Raw genomic sequence first — 13,498 nt, forward strand, 5'->3', positions numbered from 1 at the left:
AGATCCTCTGTTTCTGCTTGTACAATCACATGCATTATTGTACATTTTTAGCTGAAGGCAGCTCATCAGACCAGAGAAGAGTCACAGTGCTAGAGACATTTGATACTATAAGTTATTTTATTTTACTTTATTTACCCTCTCTGGTATGATTAGCAAACCGACGACATGGCTTGTTTAATAAAGACTCGACAACAGACAAAAGACAAATGGATAAGGAAGTATGCATATACCCTTAGCATCACATTCAAAACATGTTCCATCTGATTAGAGTCCTTGATGCTAGTCGGAAGTGATAACGTAAAGCGGTACTACGAAACAAAACATAACTACATTAGATTGTCTAATTCATATCCATAAACTATTATTACTAGTCAAACATAAAACATTTGTTTAATGTTTTCACCATTCAGTCATGGTAGCCACTTCTGTGGAGCTGAAAGTCAGGAATTTTATGTAGCCTTCACAAAGTTTAGTTGATTTTAGCTGATTTCAGAGTCTTGTGTCATATCTGTCTCATTTTTACATGATAATACACAAAGAAAATCATGTATACAACAGACAACAATGAATCAAAATGTTTTTTATTAAATTTATAAAGTATTTGATGTATAAATGTATAAAGCAGCCCTAACAATGGCAAGCTTGAGTTTTCACTAAGTGTGTTGTATTATGACGTAAGCCTAAAATAGCATGAGCTATATTAATATCTTGTAATAGCTTATAACGTATACTTTTTAAAAAGCACAGAAACAGAAACAACGCAAAGTGAGAACAAAATCTTCAGCCTGTGTTGCAGGAAGTGAGTGAGAGAGAGAGAGAGAGAGAGAGAGAGAGAGAGAGCACTGTCCCGGACTGGGACTCGTCTGTCTCCTCTCCCGACCCGTCCGCTTTACCCATAATCCCCCGCGCCGACACAAGATGGAAGAGGGCAACAGCTGCAGGAGAACAATGTTTTGGCAGTAAACGCTGAAAGAACTGTGTGTTTGGGGTTCATTCAGACGTTAAGAGTCGGACGTGGACATGCACGGGTGAGTGTTAGTGAATCTGCATATTTCTCCTGAGCGTATTGTTCAAACATTTGCTAATACGCGTCGCAGCAGCGTGAAAAGCCGGAGCGCAGATGGAGAGATGCGGCGCTTACTGGCGAGCATCATTGTTTCTGTGTGCAATGCCACCATGGGCCATTTAACACCGAGCTCTGATGCTAACAGCTCATTAGCTTTAACCTGATTCAGTTTTTTTTCCTAATAATGAAAAGATAAACTTTTTTCTGTTTATATTAAAATCTTCTAACTAACTTCTCTCTTTTCTGTTCAGTGATGTAAACTCGGATATCTCGTATTATTGTGGCTACAGTTGTTCGACATCACACGTTATAATTAGCTAGTTATAGCTAAAGCAGTAGCAAAGCCACGGTTATTTATCTAGGCTCAAAATGTTTTTTAAAAAAAAAAAAAATATTAATAATAATAAATACCCAAATATCATGATATCTGGTTATTTATTTGTCTGTATGTGTGCTGGTTTAGTAGCCGTGCAGGTTGTTTAGTCAGCTAGGCGAGGAGGCTCTGTAGCGCGGTGCATGCTAGCAGTGTGTTGTCCATCACGGGAATGTTTTTTTGTTCGATAGCTAACGCTAACCTGATAGCGATAAATGCCTCTGTGTTTGATTGAACCTGAGCTAGCCTGGGTAATGGAAACACCTAACTTCTACTTATATGTTTTTCTTCATTTATATAGAATTAAACTATAAAACCACAGATTATAACTAATTTAATTCTGCTGCCTGGTGAACTGCTAGCAGATGTTTGCTAGCTACATGGCTAGTCATTTAGCTAGCTGGTTATCTGGACGGAGATTGATTTGTTGACTAGCATGAGAGGTGGATTAAATGTCTTTATCAGATAAGCTTTGGTAAATGTTTCTAAATACAGTGATCCGCTAACCCTGCTAATAGTGCTGGCTCAAATGCGTGCTCTATTCTACTGGATTAACGAGCAGCAGAGCGGCTTGGTCTCTGTGCCTTATTCATTATTTATGTAAAGGACGTTAGCTCTGATAGCTGGCTAGCTCACTCCACATAGCTGCGCTAGCTGCTTGCTGTCGTGTGCTAGCTAACGCTCCCCGCACCACAATAGATGCTGTGTCGCGAAATCAGATCCTCGCCAGATCGGGCAGTTTATCTGAGGTGGAGATGAAAAAGAAAATGAAAGTTTAATTAAGGTTAGAAGACAGCCGCGTGATCTGTTCATCTCTCAGATATTTACTAGGCCATTTTTATTTAGTGAGGTGAAGATGAGCTCTCTCTTTTTCTTTTCAGTTTTCATGTGCTTTATTGGCATGATACATGATGATAAATGTAATGATACATTTGTATTGCCAAAGCAGGTACAAAGGAAGGATAGTGTAAAAACAGGAGAAATAAAATAAAAAGACAAAATAAAAATAAAATACTAATAGATTAAACAAAACAAACAAAAAAAATAGTGCAGACAATGTACGTAAATTAAGGACAATATAAATCTATTACAATATAAATCTATTACAATATAAAGCACTATATACAGAATAATTGAAGGAAAAAAGAAGGTTAAAATGAGTAAAATTGCAGAATAATCTCTCTCTCTCTCTCTGTCTGTCTGACTCAATATTTCATCATCAGCATATAAAGAAATAGAGAGCAATTTGCACCATTTCACCCAGATTGCACTTTTCACCTCTGTCTTAATATTACGTCTTCAGCAATATCTAAAGAAATAGAGAGTAACTTGCACCATTTCACCCAGATTACACTTTTTAACAGGAAGATAATTGATAATAGTACTACAGCAAAAAAATGAAATAGTCCTGTCTTTTGGAACAGGAATGTGAAAGCCAAATGCAGACAATTTCAAATTCCCATCAACAATAGTAATAATAGTAGTAAAACCCAAATATTGAAGCCACCTAAAGTTAACAGATACTTCGCTTCTGGATCTCTCAGGATCATCTCCAGCAAATATTAGGAGCAGCTGATTAAAATACTAGTCTTATGTATGTAGAAAGGAGCATTGTGTCTGAGCTTTACTTTACTGATCAGCGTGTAGAAGTCATTTTCCAACAGGAATATCATTGTTTGTGGACATAAAATAGTTTGCATGTTTGTACTGGTCACCTTACATGATTATTTATATCTTCGCAGTGTATCTCATCCTTTGAGCTGAATGACCGTTGCCCCCTTGAGGAACCAGCCATGAGTATTATCCAGGACAAGCTAGGCAACGAGTTTCTGCGCAACGGCAGCATGGACCCCAACTTTGCCCCCAGCATGATCATGTTCAGCCATTTACCTCCAGTCACCAGCTTCACACGGCTGACCTCGCAGCCGGTGGTGACTGATCTGCCGCAAGAGATGGTCCTGAAGAAGGAGAGGGATTCTCCGGAGCATGGCGGCGGTTTTCTGCACAGCATGGGCATAAAGCAGGAGAAGTTCAATGAGCTTGACTACCGCATCCCACTGTATGGAACAGGCCCGGGGACAGGAGGAGGAAAGAGTTCAGACATGCTGGACATTTCACTTGGAAGCCACCAGAACATGCTTCTGCATGATGTCAACATCAACAATGTAAGCTCAGAGAAGCAGAGGATGGGATGGGAATTGTACTTTTGCGCGTGTGCTTGCGTGTGTGTGTGTGTGTGTGTGTGTTAAGTTCTTCTGCATGGGATAATTTAGCTCTGGGTATACCTTGCATTCTCAAAGTATTGTACAAGATCGTATTATGTCTGCATTTGACTTGTCTCTTCATGCTCTATCAAGCTTAGTTGTATTATTCTTGTTTTGACAGCAGCTTCCTGGAAGATTAGGGAAAGACCCAAAAGACTCCACACACAGAAAAGGACGGCGGGCAAATGGGGAGGGAACAGAGGGCAGAGGCAGAAGGAAGCGAGGGGATTCCACAAAGGTGCTCATTCTTTAATTTTTTCACTCTCCCACTTACAGAAGCCGTTGGGTATATTTAACATTAGAAGAAATGTGGAAAGAAAATATGATGACTGACACTAATGGACTAGTTTCCTCTTGTCTCTTTTGCTCAGTCAATGATGCTGGATGGGGAGGGAGGGCCCCTTTCTCCCAGCTCCAAGCCGCACATATGTGAACACTGCAACGCCGCCTTCCGCAGCTCCTACCACCTGCGCAGACATGTGCTCATCCACACAGGTGAGAGACTTTCACTGCCAGCAGAATGCAGATGCAACTCCTGAAGACACGTTTTTGCTGAAATGTTTAATGGGATGATTCATTAACATTGAAGTATGAACCCATGTTTCTGATTGCACAGGTGAGAGGCCTTTTAGGTGCAGTCAGTGTAACATGAGCTTCATCCAGAAGTACCTGCTGCAGCGGCACGAAAAGATCCATAGTGGTGAGTCCCATACTGGCACGTTTCCCCTTATTTACTTAATTAATTAATTTATTTTTTGGAAAGATTTTAAGATTATTTAAACTGACAAAAGTTTTATTTTTAGACAGGCATTTTTAGTAATGTTCATTGTTACAGCTTTATCAGATGCATTTTACATCTGTAAAAGTAGCAAATCGTAAATCATTCCACGTACAGCGAGATGATCCTCATTTCACATTTTGTGCAGGGACTGTGGTACGAGCTGTATTCCACACGCTCTGTGTGCACTGTCAGTGCTTCTTTTTTTTTAAATAGCTAATTAAAAGCATATGCATATTTTTCTGGTTATTCACATGTCATTACTGTGCCAACATTGCTAAGCAACTATAGACTGCACTCAGGACATTGTTCACAGTGTTTAGAGAGTCCACACCTCTACTTCCTAGAGTTCACACGCAAAATAAAAAAATCAAGTGCATAAATCAAGTAGAGCATCTACAGGGTCTTCTTGAAATGGAAGCAAATTTGTTACGCCTTGTGTATTTTTAAAAGAAGCTTCATAAATGGGTCAGGTGTAAGTTGGCTTTTACGGTTTACACGATGATACTGTTTTCATAGGGAGGAGGGCTGGAGTCATTCTGGCTCAAACCTGTGCCAATCTAGTCTAAGGCTAGATTAGACTTTGAAAATGCAGTTACATACAGAATTACTGACAAAATTGAAGAAAACACAATAAGAGCCAACTATGCAGTGCAAAGCTGCAGTATAACTCTGCACTTAGTACAGTGCATCATTGCCTCACAAATACACACACACACAAAAACAGCAGAAACCAAGACTCACAGTTAAGACTGAAATAAGGTCTTTTACCATAGTTAGATGCTGTGTGATGGTACAGACAACCCCGCTAATCTGAGCATGCTGACTCAGTATGAGGTATGAAGTTGTTGTGAGATTAGTCACCCCTTATTCTGGGAATTCAAGTATTCATTCATTTTTTTCTGTCAAATATTCAAGCTGTTAATGACCAAAATGCACAAATCTGCTAGTGAGGTATGTACATGACTGTATTTCCTTTTTAACAGGGGAAAAGCCATTCAGCTGTGACCAGTGTAACATGCGCTTCATTCAGAAATACCATATGGAGCGACACAAAAGGACACACAGTGGAGAAAAGCCATACAAATGTGATACTTGCCAACAGGTAAGAATGAACTTAATTGTAGTGCATCTAAAAATGCTTATAAAGGTTATTTTATGCAAGTTGCCATTTATTTCATGGACCATTCTTAAACTCATTCCACTTTTCTTACCTATCTGCAGTATTTCTCTCGTACTGATCGTTTACTGAAGCACAAGAGAACCTGTGGAGAAGCCATAAAGAAGGGTCTGGACCCAGGGATGCTAGACCTTGGAGATGAAGACCTGGGACAAGGCAGCTACCTACACACTCAGGGAAATGCCAGTGCACCACCACGCAAGAGAGGCAAGTCCAAGAACAGTGGGGAGGGTGGAGAGCGGCGGAGAAAAAAGACAGTAGCTTCAGGGGCAGGCCAAATGGTCGGCATGCAAGACTATGCCATAGACATGGCTGCTGGCTCTGGGGCATCCTCTTCAGGGGTGGGGAACATGGCAAACACCAGCATCGCAAACCAGCACGTTCGCACTCCGAAGCTTGCCTTTAAGAAAGGGGGGCGCAAGGGTGGGGACAAGAGCCTGCTCTCAATGGGCGAGGCCAGCTCAAGCTCAGCTCTCCACGAGCAGAAACTATTACCTCCTAAATCCAGTCCAATGGATCTGCCTGGACCAGGAGGGATGGACAGTCTAGGCCTCCTCCAGAGTTCCTCAGAGTCAAAGCAAGGTGGCACGAGCAGCAACTACGACGATGCCATGCAGTTTCTGAAGAAAAGGAGGTACTTGCATGCGGTGAACAGTAGCGGTGGTGCTGACTACAGCTCGGTCCACCTTCCTCCTCAGCAGACGGTTATCCAGGGCGGCATTGGTGAACCCACACTGGCGTTACTGGACACGTCACCTCTGGTCAGTGTTGACAAGCATGACAAGTCAGGCATCCCAGACGAGGTACTGCAGAGCCTGCTGGATCACTACTCCCATAAAAGTGATGTGACTTTTGACCTCTCAGAACCGCACCATGTGGAGCTGCATGCTGCTTCAGCGACACCTGAACTGGGAGCAGATGAAACCTCCTCGAATGGCTCAGCCGACAAGAGCGGCGTGATGAACGAGTATTCCAAGTTCCTGCTGCAGACACTGGAGAGGACGAGCCATGGTGGTAGCGGCGTATTTACATTCTTCCCAGAGAAGCATATGTATGCTACGTCTCCTCTGGAGTGTACCTTTGGCCAGTCTGTCTCCTCCCCCCACGGTCCCTCATCCACTTCTGTGCTACCAAAGTCCCACTTCAGCATGCTGGTGGGCTCCCAATCTCCCTCCCATGCCTCACCTTCCTCCCAGCAGGCCTTTCACCTGAGTACCCTGGAGCCCTCTGCCCACCAGCAGCTCACGCCGTCTCAAGAGCTCACTGAGCAGTTGGACACCCAGGAGCTTGCTAACGGCAGCAGGCAGAAGGAGCAGCAGGTGAAGAATGGCATTGCCACCAGTGCGAACAGCACCAGCAGTGGCTCCACCTCTGTCTACTCCCTATCTTCCCCTCCTGATCTGACGGCCCTGGAGCCATCCAAAGAGGTGGACATGCGGCCCACGTTTCAGATCGAGAACTTCGCTCAGGCATTCGGCTCCCAGTTCAAATCCGAGCGCCGGACCCCGCTGGCGTACAGCGCTGACCCGCAGATCGTCGTCGTCGAGGTTGACCCCCGAATATCGCGGACTCCCGTGTCGGAATTCTCAGGGTATACCAGTCTGTTAGCTGAAGTAAATGAGCCAGCTAGCTCAGGAACCAAAACCCCCACGAGCCAAAGCTACAGGTAAAGGTTTTGGTAGCCAGCCTAATCCTGCAGTTTGGGACAAGGACTTTCCCCAATGCCCTCAACCCCAATTCCCTCTTTTTTAAAGCAAGATAAAATATTAATTATTACACTGCCATTAATTGTTAATACTCTACCAGGGAAGGTCTGCCTGACCTCAGATGCAATTTTTTTGATATTCTTCTTTTTTAATATGTATTTTAGTTCCTTGTTTTATTAGTGTAGTCATTTCCGTGATTAGAGGGTAGGTAATGACTGGCTTGACTTTTCATAAACCCTGTGTTTTAGCAATCAGGATAGAATTGTAAAATAGATGAAGATGATCTATAGTAATAACTATTGTCAGGGTGTGGCCCAGTATTCAGTGGCAGAAAATGTCGGCCTATTGTCTGTTACAATAATTGAAAGTATTACTCAGGAAAAAAGCATTTTTAAAAAAATAATTAGGTGCAACTAGCACTGTTTTTTTTTTTTTTTTTTTTTTTTTTTTTTTTTTTTTTTTAAAAAAAAACAAGTATAGTGTAAAACTACAGTGAATCTTGTTTTCTGAAATTCCTTGAGGAAAAAATTTTTAATCCACACTCAAGTCTACCTGTTCAGCTGATCACACTGGTGAATCTTTCCACTACTTGTACATATGCAGAGATTATGGTACTTTGTCAATGTGAAAACACTTTGCATACTTTAATCACTAAAGGACAGACATAAGACACGGTTGCGAATGCTCATGGAAATCTGTGTGCGTGCATGTAACTCTTTTTAGTAGCATCTTTACAGCTTCTGAAATGTGGCCTCAGGGTTTGTTGTACACAGGCTGATTTATACTTCTGCGATGTGTGTGTGTGTGTCCCGTAAAAACATTCGCTTAGGTGTCTGCCACTACAGTAGAGGGCAGTGTTGCATGTAGCAAACCAGAATGTTCTAAACTCAAAACTAAGAAGAGAGTCTCACATTTCACTGTAGAAGAGATGATGGATAGAAGTAGGAAAGTACTGGATGCGGTTAAGAAGAGTTTAGTTTTTACATTGTACTTGATCATGGCAATATTCTGCTGAAATTTGTCTTGCATTGTCTTCGGTTTATTCATTCAATAAAAACTCTGGAAATTTGCTCCAGGTTTTTGCCATCTCTCTCCTATAATTCATTGTCCCTAATTTTGTAAAACAAAGACCTTCTTATGTCGTGCCTCTTCTGCAAGTCGGTCCTGAACGTGCTGCATTCTGCTCGTGCACTAGTTCTCATCTGGGTATAGAGCTGTTTGGGTCTGATCCCAACCCCGACATTACTGTACACGCTTTCCCATTCAGCCAGTCAGTGCCATGCACAACAGACTGTCATGAGGCATAACGTTTCTGTCGGTTCCCCCTCAAGCTACGCTTAGCCATGAACTATTTCTCGTTGTCTCAATGCTTTGCAGAAGTATAAATCAGCCATAAATCATACCCCATTGTTAAATGTGTCAGCTCTCATCCCTTTTATTTCTCAAGGAATCATATTAGCACTTTTACCACTGAAGACAAAAACTGTTGGATTACAAAGACATACATGCTTTTGTTCAGAGGAAAGCTGTGATTTTTTTAATGGAAATGGGTGTTTATTGCTAGGGGCATTTCTTTTTTTTTTTTTTTTTTTTTTAATATATAGCGGGATGGGAGGGTTATTAGCATGATTTGTTTTAGTAATGCTATCGACATGGATGCCATACCAATTTTTGTGCTGTGGAGCCTTGGGTGTAAGTACAAGGCCTCTTTGTATTCAAAGTGTATTTAAGTATTAAGCTGATTTTTTTTTGAGTGAATAGCTGCATTTGGAATTCTACCTCTCAAATTACAAATTTGATGCCTAATGGACAAAAATGCAAACTTCCCTTTCAAGGTCTTGCTTGGAGAACCATCCAAGTTGTGGACTTTTATACTCATGCAAATCTGAATTTTTGGACCTGAACATGTTTAGGGTTTTTTTTTTTGTTTTGTTTTTTGTTTGTTTGTTAGCCATGAAATCAGGATTCACACAGCCTGAGGAGACTTGTGTATCTGATCACCATTTCCCCCCCCCACAAATGCAATCTTTGCTGTGCCCGTGAATGGAGCAGGACGACTCCTGTGTCTTCCTCCCATGTCTCCTGCTCCTATCCAGCATGAACGGGACCCAGCTATTGGCCTCAGTCCCTTCACAGAGAACTGTTGATTCTGCACTAGTCTCGGGGCTCAAAAACCTAAATGCTGCACTCCAAACTTGTCCCATACTTTAAAAAAAAAAAAAATGGAAAATGGAAAAAAAAAAGTGGCAAAAAGAACACAATTGACCTTAATATACCTCATATCACTGTATACACGACAAAACCAGGGACGTGTTTCATGTAGCCTATATAGTGGTAATATTGTAGTGTACATCAGCCATATTGTAGAACCATATAATGCCACCTGTGTTTACGAGTATCATTCATGTTGGTCTGTTGGAATAAATTTTTTTTTTTTTGGTCTGTTAAGCAATTTTGCCAAGCAGTGTTTCCTTGTAGATCTCTTCCCCTTAGGATTTCTTGAATTTGTTCCATGTTTTTCCCCTTGTTTTTGTTACTTGCCATAATGTGTTTTGATATGATCTCTAGAAAGATTTTGTTTACAATAATGTACAAAACACTAAAAATGTGTTTTCTTTCCCATTTGATTTTGTTGTCTGATGCATGATATGAAGTTTTTTTTTTTTCTTTTTTTTTTTTTTGTAAGGCTTTTTTCTGATCACAATTGCACCAAATTTCTTTTTGTAGCAGATGTGTCCTCATCTTCAAGCTTTTTTTGTGACTCTACAGGGCTGAACATGTCAGATGACTTTATATATGATTAGATAAGCCAATAAAACCTTTTGTTATGAAAGCTTGTCTGTGTTGTGGGGATTTGACCTTTTTTGTTTGTTTGTGATTTTTGTTACACATACAGATCATTTTTTTTCTTTAATTTTCAACACTGGCTTGTGTGGTTTTAAACGGTTTTTGTCATATTGTGAAAATTTCAAACGGTAACACCCCTAGACATGAGTAACATGTTTATTAAAGCAAACCTGAAGATTTGATAGTTGAAACAAAAGCAAGGTGTATGATTATTAAACAATACAGTTTTTCTTTTGAAGGCATCCTGATTGCAGTGACTCTAGCCAGTGGTATCAGAGATCCTTTAGAAACTTGCCATCTTAGGATATATTTTATTGAAATAAACCAGTAAGGAAAGTAGTGGCTGCTTTTTTCTTTTCTTTTTTTTTTATTTTTTTGATTAATGATTAATTAACAGCTGTGGTAGTGGTCAAAGTCAAACAGGTCCAAGTTGCTTCTTTAGCTATGAACCAGGAAGTCCAGTGAGTGAGTGTAGTTTTAACAGCAGTGATGGTGCACATAGAAGTGCAATGTTTTCCTTCCAGTCAAATCAGATACATTTCACATTACACTGAAAATCTGTGATGAATAGGCTGAAGGTCAGCAGGCAGATTTGTTTGTGGTGTTGCAAAGAAACCTGTATGTTCTTATGTTAATATTCTTAAATGTTTCACAACTGAAATTTTTAAGTTTATAAACCAACTTTAGTTTTTAATATTTGAAATGCCTTGTATTTCAACAAAATCCAAAACTCAAAAAAGGCTTCATGTGAAAACTCTAATGAATTTCCTGGTTACACAATTTACCATGTTTTTGACCATATAGTACACAGTTATAGAAGGAAATTATTTATAATCGCACTATTCATCATCATCCAGATGAGGATGGGTTCCCCTCAAGGTTTCTTCCTTATATCGTCTCAGGGAGTTTTTCCTTGCCACCTTTGCCTCTGGCTTCCTCATTAAGGATAAATTCAGAAATTTAAAATTTATATCCTGAATTTATATGTTTCTGTAAAGCTGCTTTGTGACAATGTCCATTGTTAAAAGCACTATATTCACTATATTCAATAAAATTGAAGTGAATTGAATTGAATATTTTAGATCATAGAGAATACACTGAGAGATATAGAACTTATTCAAAGGCATTTATGATCATAATGTGGTCTTAATAGGCTCAAAACATCTGTCTCTACTTAGTTACACCTCTTATTAGTTGTTTAATGAAATTTAAAGATAGAACTGTATAAAGCCAAACAGTAATTGAGCTTACACAGTATTAAGGCTCTAATTTGAAGTAACAGTAAAGTGTAAATCTTGTTGAGCTATAAATATAAATTTCAGGATTTTAGTCAATCAAACCTTTGATGTTCCGTATCTCAAAACAGCTTTTCACTCAGATGGAGCCTTATAATGCTAAGATCATGTTTTGTATTTTGTGATCTATTTAAAATAGTCTGAATCATGGATTCAGTTATGGCAGATGTAAGTGCTTTTCCTGTGGATCAAAGTTTAATCTGTTTTTTACAGGGTTTGGGATACAGGGTTTATTTTTCATAAAAAACATTATATAGTGCCAAAGGTAACATTTTTTAAAAGCAATTTGTGTGACGTCTTTTACCATGACAAATATTTATTATGGTTTGTGTAATGTGAGCTATTCACGCTTTATGACCTTGCTTTCGGTAATGTGTAAGGAGTGGCTGTGTGACTTGTCACGGTAGTTAAAAACAACCCTGTCCAGACCAGTCAGGAGTATTACCTTAGATAATAAGCTACATCCGGTGTCCATGTTCGTATGTTATTACAATCTACATGGAGAATCAGAATATGAGCTCCTTTTGTAAATTAATCTTTTATTAACCCATGATCTAAGTCAAAGCTGTGAGGCATCATCTTATTGCTGAGAGATATTTGCATGGTGTACCAAAATATACAGCTATATAATCAGGACAGAGACTGAGTGCGGTCATAAATTGTTCCTAGTCAGTTGCCTGTAAATAAAGATGTACAAGGACTTTGCCAATCTGAGAAACTTTGGACCCAGCTCCATGGTGACAGACAATTCCACCTTTTGCGTGATTAAGATGCCACTCCCTTGTGTCCTTATGTCCTCTGACCAAACTGTGCCAAGAGTCAGTGATTTTCCTTCAATAACAGCATATGCAGTAGTCCATTCTGATTTTTATATAGATTTATATATAGATGTATCCTGTTGTGTCCCTTAAAATCTTTTTAGAGTTTATCATTTCCCTATGGACAGATACAATATTTGTGGAGATAGCACAGGGATCATTTTAATATATATATTTACTAGTGATTATTATGTGAGCTGTTAAACTTACATTCAATGCAATGCTGAGTTAATATAATCTTGTAATTTAGCTTTCCATTTTTCCTATAATGAATAAAGAAATAGTTAATAGATAATTAAACCGAGGCCGATAATCAGAAATAACACAAAATTTCGGTTTAATGCAAAATGGTCTTTTCCAGTACGTGACGTGTTTTATACCTCATATACACTTTGATATCTGTCCCAACCTGACTGTCTTCAGGTTATCTCTTGTGAAAAGATGTTAATGATAAACCAAACTGCGCTCAGAATGTCCTTTAGAAAAGATGTTGTAAGTCCTGGGCTAATAAAGCTCTGCTCACTCTTTGGAGATTATGTTTTCCACGAATAGAAACTTAGTGAAAGAGGCAATTAACAAAGTTCCTCAGTCAATCATGAACTGTGTCTGTTCAATTCATGTTGTCAAAATATTTAGAATATGACATGATGTTCAACAGGAAGTTGCATTATCCTGATTTCTTGAAGATAATGGGAAGAAGAAAACTCTTTTTGTTCTTTATTTTCAATGATATTGAGATATTGAAGGTTGCTTTGAAAAACACAATCCTGTTATCCTGTTGTATTAGTTAAATGTGCTACAACCCTGTTACTCTGTGACAAGCAAAATGCAGCCATTATGAGCAAAAAAAATCTTGTGCAAAGAAATGTCACTGCCAGAAATGGGTTAACACTTCTGTTAATGCTTTATTTGATTAAAGGTTCGAAAATTATTTAAGAAATTTTTAGGAGTTTTGTATGCAATTTTACTACACATGCCACAATAATACCACATTTACATTTATGCCAAATGCCATTATTGTAAATATCACATGCTGTCTTTAGGGTAACGCTAACTCCTGAACAGGCACTGGACCTTAGCCATGAGGATGTCTGTAAGCATCTCAACCTTGACTCTAGTCCTGTAGTAGGGCAGGTTCAGATTCAAGAGACGGATCATTACAGAAAGTAAA

General features: G+C 39.4%; 1 protein-coding gene across 1 annotated transcript; it reads left to right on the forward strand.

Moving 5' to 3' along the window:
• Positions 1–712: 712 nt before the first annotated feature.
• Positions 713–9,620, forward strand: znf281b (zinc finger protein 281b). Its single transcript, XM_026914757.3, has 7 exons — positions 713–1,028; positions 3,182–3,604; positions 3,825–3,941; positions 4,075–4,198; positions 4,320–4,403; positions 5,468–5,586; positions 5,706–9,620. Exons 2-7 carry the CDS (start codon positions 3,233–3,235, stop codon positions 7,329–7,331), a joined length of 2,442 nt encoding a protein of 813 aa, XP_026770558.3. The 5' UTR covers positions 713–1,028; positions 3,182–3,232; the 3' UTR covers positions 7,332–9,620.
• Positions 9,621–13,498: the final 3,878 nt, after the last annotated feature.

This window comes from Pangasianodon hypophthalmus, chromosome 12 (genome assembly GCF_027358585.1).
Source record: "Pangasianodon hypophthalmus isolate fPanHyp1 chromosome 12, fPanHyp1.pri, whole genome shotgun sequence".
Classification (NCBI taxonomy): Eukaryota; Metazoa; Chordata; class Actinopteri; order Siluriformes; family Pangasiidae; genus Pangasianodon; species Pangasianodon hypophthalmus.

Bases quoted from the DNA above. Each gene is read 5' to 3' on its own strand.
- znf281b (XM_026914757.3), top strand. From the start codon at position 3,233: ATGAGTATTATCCAGGACAAGCTAGGCAACGAGTTTCTGCGCAACGGC. The intron at 3,942-4,074 runs GTGCTCATTCTT...TCTTTTGCTCAG, and splicing joins AGCGAGGGGATTCCACAAAG to TCAATGATGCTGGATGGGGA. The intron at 4,404-5,467 runs GTGAGTCCCATA...CCTTTTTAACAG, and splicing joins GCACGAAAAGATCCATAGTG to GGGAAAAGCCATTCAGCTGT.